Genomic DNA, 8,666 nt, shown 5'->3' with positions numbered 1-8,666 from the left:
TACATTGGGTATGTGAAATAATGATTTATTCAAATAAAATGGATATGTTCTATGACAATGTTGAAAACGTGGATATAATTGTCGGGACACATTTTCCAAGCACTTCTCAGTAGAGCACATCGTCGCGTTGCAGTGGGCGTAGTGCTGTGTGTTGGGAAAGGGACATTTCACCTAAAGACATTTCACCAAATTCTTTCCAAAACTTTCTTTTTTGTATTTTATCAATAAAATTTAAAAATATAAAACGAGAGTTAGTATTTGGTCATATTGTTTCAAAAAATTACACATTTTTTTTGTTCTGTCAGTTTTAACACTAACAATTTCAAACCAACTTATTTGACACTACATAAATTAAATTACCCAAAAATACAAAATTTTAAACAAGCTATTTCAAAACTAATTATTCAAACTAATAAATATTTTCATTTAATGAACACATAAGACTTTAAAAAGAAAATATTTTTTTATTACAAATTAATTATATTGTTACAATGATAAATATGGATATAAATATTAATTATCCACATAATTGCAATTAATATAGTTAATTTAATATCTATTTTTAATCATATTTATAAAAAAATTAATTCAATAAGAGTTAGTCGGAAAACGTTGTCTTGTCGCAGGGATATCAAGGAATTGGACCTAATCTGGAAGTTAAGAAAAAAAGAGGGAAAAAACTCTTTTTTTTTCAAGTTTTGATTGATTTGTTCAGAAAAAAATCGCTGTTTTATTGAAATAAATAATCCCATTTTTTTCCGAAAAAAAATGAACCACATAAAGGCAAATTCAAAAAAAAAGAAAAATTTATCGTTTTTTATTCTACTAATTAAATGGTTGGATAATGGGTTTTTGGCTTTCTATTGCAGTTAAATAATAATCAATTGAACCCCGAAATTTAAGTCAAAAATACTTATATAATTCAAATATTTTTCTATTAGTTATTGATAATATTATCTATTATAATTAATTGTGATTAAGAAACAACCTTATCGGAAACCAATTATAAAATTTTAAGAACTTTACTTGCTTTTTTTGTTTAATTATTTCCGATATATTTTGAATATTTATGTCTGTTGTTTTTGAAAAGAACAAAGACTTTTTGGAAAAAATCTTAGACATAACATTTATCACACAACAAAAGAATTATCTAAGTTTTTTTCAAAACAAGTTAATCTTTCATCGACAAATTCATATTTCAAAACGACAATGGACAACCCCAAGAAAACAAGAGATGTAATGAAAAGACGAGAAAAAAATATAACAAAGAACATCAATAAACATGCAACAATCCCAGTGTACTTCAAGTCGAGGAAAAGATTTACTATTGTCCGTTTTGTTCCAGGTGTTTTTTGGATCAATGTAATACAACTCATTATTTAAAATGTCCTAAATACTCAGTACAAAAATTTAATTTAATGCAGGAGGATTTGAAAAGAAGAAAGACTCGATATATAAAAGAGGCTCAAAGTGCTGCAGAAAAGTATATAGAAGAACCTCGCCATCAAAGACCAAAGAAAGGAAGCAAGAAGCAACTTGATTTTGACGTTGAAAATGAAATGGAAGATGACAATACAGTGATTGGGGAAATGAACCTTGAAACACCTGTGGATGAAGACATGACAACGAACAGTGAACACAATAATTGTAGTGAAATGGAAGATGAAAAAATAGAAGGAGAAATAATGATGGAGTGCTCAGACAATATAAGACAAACGATTGAAAAGGAAGTTTATGAGAAGTCTAAAGCCCCAAATGGGGATTACATAGTAATAGCAAAGGAAATGAAATCAGAAATATGCTCGAAGACTGGAACAACTGGAGAAAAAATGATAACTTGGCCGAAAAGAGTTACATTTTTTCTTCAATTGCTGCTATTGCGGAAAATAAATATGGTTTTAGTCAATCACAATGTAAACTGGTGGAACAGCTTGTGGGTTCATTTGGGACATTATTCTGCGACGAGTTTGATAATATTTGGAAAAGCATCCATATAAGTCATTCTTATTGTCTCAATATTCTTCAACGGTTGAGTAGCAATGAAACTGAAATAACAAAACGCCAATTTGATGAGTGTGTCTGCTTTGGTGTTGCCTTTGATACGGCGAAAAAAATGGTAGTGAAATTTTGGCTCTTGTTTGTAGACTTGCGTTCTCAGACAATTCAATAGTCCAAAAGACTCTGATTGTGGCTGAATTTTTTGAGAAGTGCTCTGCGGTAAACATGAAATATTGGCTACTTGAAGTTCTTAAGTCTTTCAATGCTCCATTGCTCAAACTGGTTTTTTCAACAACAGATGGGGCCAGTTCAATGATTGGGAAAGAGGGAGGCTTTTCAAAGTTGGTGTGTGACGCAAAGCTTTTGAACATCATTCAAAGAGAAAGGGAGAAAAAACAAAAGAATAGTGATTATCATCTTCCATTTGATTTAGTCACATTCACGTTTTTCACTGTGTATTGTATGTGTCATCGATTGAATGTCGCGGAAGGATTTATGTGGGCAACAGATGACGCCGAAGTTTTTCTGTGTTTTTTAAAGTGGCTTTGCTCTGATATCACAATAACTGCTTGGAAGGCATTTTGGGGAAGAAAGAAAATGGATGTCGCGGCGATTCCAACACTTTCAAACACCAGGTGGTTTTACCATCAACTTTTGGTAAAATTTTGCTTTGAAAATCTTGAAAAGATCGAAATTTTTGTGAAGGAACTGGAACTTGAAAATGAAATTGTCGCAACCCTTGTCAAGCACCACAATGAAAGTAAAGAGAAGAAGAAACAACAAGAAAATAAGAGGAGAAAGGAAAAAAATGAACCACTCACAGGACACAACTACATACGACTTCTACTTCTTCATGAATAAGGAAAGGAAATCTTTTAAAATAAGAGATCCGGCCTTCCTGGCATTCCTGGGTTTTTTCTTCGACTTACTCACTGAGGCTAAGTGCCTTTGTGATGCTCTCCAAGAGAAGTTTGGCTTATTTGTTGATGAAGTAAATAAAATTGATACATACTTAGATGACCTGAGAAAAAAGAAGGAATTGTGCGAAAGGGGGGATATTTTACCATTCAAATCGGCTTGCAAATATCTTTATTTTGATTCCCCAATTATTATAAATAGTTGTGAACGTGTCTTGGGAAGTTATCTGGGAGCATTGGAGCTCCGGTTCTGCAATTGGACCACTGTAAAGCCTGGATCAAAAATCGAAGAGTTGGAAGAAGTCAAAGAAGAATTGGATGAATTTCAAAATATCGAACCGCTTTTGGAATCCTTTCTATTTCCAGGGAAATTCCTTTATGACAACATACTGCCTCCCAAGACCTCATTTGACCAGTTGAATGAAGAGCTTTGTGTACTCCAAAATCTGGTTTGGGAAAATCAAAAGACATTGAAAGAGGCGTTCACTGAACAGGAGAAGAAAAATTTCACGTTATTGGAAGCCATACAGATATTTGACAAAGTCGATTTTCCTATTATATCCCAATTGGTCAAAATTATGTTATGTCTCATCCCCACATCTTCCTGCGTCGAATCTGTATTTTCTCATTTCAAATATTCAAGAAAATCCAATATGAAGGTGGACACGGTTAACACAAGGTTAATTCTGAAGTTGGCGACAAACAGTGTGTCTCGAATGGAACTTGTTTCAGACCATTGAAGAGCCAACCAAACAATGATTTAATACTATTAATTTACTATTAATTTACTATTAATTTAATTATTTTTAAACCAATTTCCTTTAAAATGTTTTTCCTTTTTTTTAATAAACATTTTTCTAAAAAAATGTTATTCAAATGCCCATTTTTTTCTTGATTCTTAACTTCCAGATTAAAAATTCTTTGATAGCCCTGCTTGTCGCCAACGTTGTCCTGGGCTTTTTGTCAATGAAAATTGGATAATATCGGGATCATGTTCGAAATATAAAAAACTTCGTTTCAGTTTTTTCCCAAATTTTTCAACTTTTACCTTATCCCCGGGTTTTTAAACAAATATTTGTGTATAAATTGATAAAAAGGACAACGTTTTACAACAAACTCTATCACACTTTTTAATGTAAAACCAAATTCAATTATGAAAACTAATATTTAAACTGAAATCAATATGGGTTAATAAAAAATCTTATGAATAATATTTGAATATAACAAAGTTAATATTATCAATTTTATTTTATTTTAATATTTTATTTAATAAATTAAACTGTTTTTTTCAAAAAAGTTTATCACATTAAATACTTGATATTTAAATAATAATTAAATAACAACTTTTGTATAAAGATGATTTAACAATTTTTAAATTATACAATTATATTGTTTACAAACAAGTTAAGGTTAAATGCATCAAACGAATATTATATTTAATGTTTGATTATCACGTAATATGATACTTATTCTATTTGCATTTTATAAGCTATATTTTAAAAATCAATTAAAAACATGATTTATATTTTTTTTAATATTATTATTATTGCTTATCTTAAAATATTTACAATATTTTAAGATATTCATTTTTAAAATTGGAACTTCAATGTTTTGAGATCAATAATGTTATTTTGAACAATTAAAAATTTCAGAAAGCTTTTAAACAATTTAATGAAATATTATATTTATCAATATATATTATAATAATTAATTACAGTCAAATATGCCTATTTGTTAAAAATGTGTGAATAGAAAGTTTGTTTAATATTAAAAGTTTGTTCCAAGAAATAAATACCAGTTTTAATCAAACATAAATTTAAGATTCAAATACAAGATACTAAATTGTTTTATATCTTAATTATTAGTTGGTTTCAAATAAAAAACAAGTTCAAAAAACAATTTTACAATATAAAAAACTCTTCAAACTGTTTTTATTTATTCAATAATCAATAAAAAACAAACAAATAATTTTGTTTGTATATTAAAAATCTATATTAATTATGTTTCAATTTAAAGGTTATTATATTAAACGGTTATTATAAACATGAACATATATCAATACTCATTTAAGTTGCGATTTTCTTTAAATTCTCTGTCAATTTTTTGAATCAAAGAAAGACGCCGTTTTCTTTTTTTAACACTTGTTGTAATATGTTTATCACATTTAAATATATCATTTTGTTCTTCAATTTTCATTGCAACACCTTGAACACAACTCGAATAATGATCTGTTATTTCTTCTGATATATGATGACACGTTTCTTCTTCGTGTATTTCTAGCATCATTTCATCATTGTCCGATTTTTCTTCGTTTTCTGGAAAATCAAAAAATACTTCCATATTAAGTTTGTCAGTTGCTTGTATTGTCTTTTTTAAAAATTCTTCCAAGTTAAGTTCTTCACAATAATAGTTGATAGTCAAATTTTTCAACAACTCGTTTACTTCATCTTGTTTTCTATTTGTTGGTTTAAAGTATCCATTTAAAGCTTTGTGATAATTCTTTTTGGTTTCATCAATAATGCCTTCAATTGTCTCAACAAACTTCCAAAATGAAGGTTTGGATAAAGCTAATAATCTCGAAAGTGTTGAATGATAAACTTCACAGTCATTGTTAATTCTCTTCTCTCTCATATATTGACACCAAAGTTCAATCGGATATAGTCCATACACCCACACTCTTTTAAAATATTCAAAAACCTTATTAAAATCAATTGTGTGGACGTAGAGTGCACCAACGAAATTTACAGCAAATTCAATATCACAATGTTTTAGGTAACAAACGGCTTCTAACATCTTAATTGAAAATCTGAAATCTCCATCATTCAAATATTTTTCTTTCAACCCCAACGTATTTATATACTTGTTTATTGCTTGACGTTGGTGAAACATACAACCATGGTGTTTAACTTTTTTAAATTCTTTTAGAACAGAAATAAGAGAATTTTCAAAATCGGTTATTACATCAATATCTCGTTCGAAACAAGTTGCATTGCAATTCTGTTCTTTTATTAATTTTTCAATTGCTGTGACAAGTTGTTTATAGATAATTTTGTTTTTTTCTTCGTCAAACAATGCAAAATGGGATATATTTGGCCATTTTTTAATTGGCAGTGAATTGTATATAATTGATAAAATTGACGTGGACAACTTTGAAAAGTACCATCCATCATAACAGATGTGCACCTAGCAAGCATCATTAATTGTTCTGTATCCCCAAAGATGAAGATGTTTGAGTCATCACTTTTAAAAATAAGTTTTGATTCACCTACAGATAAATCAATTTCTTCACATGTTTTCGGTTCTTTTTTGTTGGTAAGTTTCGTTGAACATATTTTTCCAATGTTTCAGACTTCATACCTATTGAACTACGAGTATATTTTCTTATAAGAATTCTTCTTGGAGTTGATTTAGCTTGATTAGTTTTGAGATCTTTTCTTATAAAATTTATATAATTCTTTTTTAATAAATTTTGTTTTTCGTGTTTATGAACGTTATTTCTGCCATACAAAAAAGTACCATCTTTTTGTTTGTTTATAGTGACTTTACAACCTTTAACAGAACATCTAAAATTCATTCTCCTTTTATTTATTGGGTGAAATAAATATCCATCAACAACAGGTAACTCCTTATCTCTTTGACTATTGATACTCATCGTACAACACATAAATACAAAATAATTAAAAATTATTTATAGTCATAATTAAAGTCACAAAAATAATCAACAATTCAATTACATTTTAATAAAAAGTGACATAAAATTGTAATTTATTTAATTTTATTGTGTTTCAATTTTTATATTTATTATGGATTTTTATGTGTTTTTATTTGTGATAATAATTATTTAAAAAAGTGAGTAAATTAAAATTGTTATGATTTTTAATTAATTGAAAATAAAATTAAATATTATATTATTTTATATATTTAAATACTTTATGATGATGGTTATGATTATTAGTTTGAATAATTAGTTTTGAAATAGCTTGTTTAAAATTTTGTATTTTTGGGTAATTTAATTTATGTAGTGTCAAATAAGTTGGTTTGAAATTGTTAGTGTTAAAACTGACAGAACAAAAAAAATGTGTAATTTTTTGAAACAATATGACCAAATACTAACTCTCGTTTTATATTTTTAAATTTTATTGATAAAATACAAAAAAGAAAGTTTTGGAAAGAATTTGGTGAAATGTCTTTAGGTGAAATGTCCCCTAATCCTGTGTGTTGCTTTGTCAAACTATTATGAAACTATTTTTTAGGCGTTTTTTGGTTTCATAAATTAAACTTAAAGGATATGGGAAAAGATAATTAGAACATTGCTGCTTGAGTCTCCGCTTTAAAATCTCCCCACAATGTTGAGGTGTTCCAAGACTTCACTTCCTTCAAAGGAACTTCCTCTTTGAGGATCTCTAAAACCGTCTTGAACATTTTCAACGAATTATTTCGTGTTTCTCCGTCATTACACACCGAGTTGATAATTGTAACTTTCAAAACCTTTTCGGAGCTTTTTATAAAAATAAAATGTAATTTGCATTTTTTTAAAAACAGTTTCTTGTGAAAAAAAAGAAACTTCACCTAAGTTACCCTTTGAGTTTGAGTGAAGCAAATAGACGTGTGAAGGCGCCATTTCTTAAACACAATTAACAAGTCATTGCAAAAGTTTTTGAAAAGCGACTGCACTACAGTCGACCGAATTTGGAAAACAGACAACTTTTCATCTCAGTAGAGTGACATTGCTGTTGTTGGGGTTTGAATGTGGTCGTATACCGGAGGGGCTACATATAGTAAGAGTGCTTCGTTTTGTATATGTGAAAAAGTGTTTATTTGTAAGTCTGCACATAGTTGATTAACATTTCCAATAGTGAGGCAAAACTTGTTGTTAATAGAGTTTGAAATCAATCTGATGATTAAAAGCGTCAATAAAGTTTAAAACAAACAACAAAAACTTGAGTCCCTTGATGAGTGATGTTCGTTGTAAATTTCATCATATTTTTTGTTTAAATTTTCTTTTTACAGAATTGAAAATTATAAAGGAAACAATACAAGCAACTAGAAACGATAAAACAAAATCCAAATTAGCAACACCCTTCATTATTATTGTCGTTGGGACTTCCAATTGCAGCCCTTCCACTTTGGTTAATCTTTCTTTTAGCAAGAGCAGCTTTTTGGAAGACTTCACTGACACCTTGTCCGCTGTATGAGGAACACAAAACAAGGGGATACCCGACCTTTTTAGCATACCTTTTCCCTTCATCATCAGAAATAACTTTCTCAAGATCACACTTGGCTGCTACAAGAACAATCAAAATATTATCGCCCCCACTTTTCTTGGTCAAGTCAATCCAGTAATCCAAACTCTCAAAAGTATCGCGGCGAGTCACATCATAGACAATTATTGCGCTTGTAGCACCTCGGAAGTACACTGGCATCACACTTCTAAATCTTTCGTCTCCAGAAGTGTCCCACAAGTTCAACTCAACCTTACCATTTGGTGTCTCACTGTACATTAGTTCCAATTTTAAAATTGAAGGTCCACTGCTGGAATCGCAATTTTAACAATAAAGTGTAAAAAACAAACATTACTTGCTTCAAAAACGAAGAACCAATTGTTGCATCGTGTTGAGTGTCAAAAGAGTTTTGAGAGAATCTGATGAGCATGCAAGTTTTACCTAAAAGTGAGTAATTACAAATTCCCTTTATATTAGAAGAACAGTTGGGTATACATAGTAAAAGTTCGATAATCATATTATATTCAAA

The 8,666-nt window shown here is 29.2% G+C and overlaps 2 protein-coding genes across 2 annotated transcripts; one reads left to right on the top strand and one right to left on the bottom strand.

Moving 5' to 3' along the window:
* Positions 1–1,418: 1,418 nt before the first annotated feature.
* EIN_442210 (hypothetical protein) lies at positions 1,419–1,997 on the top strand (the record flags this gene model as incomplete). The annotated part of the gene is made up of 1 exon (XM_004259094.1): positions 1,419–1,997. One exon carries the CDS (start codon positions 1,419–1,421, stop codon positions 1,995–1,997), a length of 579 nt encoding a protein of 192 aa, XP_004259142.1.
* A 5,987-nt stretch (positions 1,998–7,984) lies between these two features.
* Positions 7,985–8,603, bottom strand: EIN_442200 (Rab family gtpase; the record flags this gene model as incomplete). Its single annotated transcript, XM_004259093.1, has 2 exons — positions 7,985–8,408; positions 8,488–8,603. Coding segments are annotated over 2 exons (540 nt in total), but the record flags the coding sequence as incomplete, so codon positions are not given.
* Positions 8,604–8,666: the final 63 nt, after the last annotated feature.

The sequence above is a fragment of the Entamoeba invadens genome (genome assembly GCF_000330505.1).
Source record: "Entamoeba invadens IP1 unplaced genomic scaffold scaff_1105074726127, whole genome shotgun sequence".
Taxonomy (NCBI): Eukaryota; Evosea; order Mastigamoebida; family Endamoebidae; genus Entamoeba; species Entamoeba invadens.
Note: the sequence above shows the minus strand (reverse complement) of the source record. Positions and strands in the feature narration are given on the sequence as shown.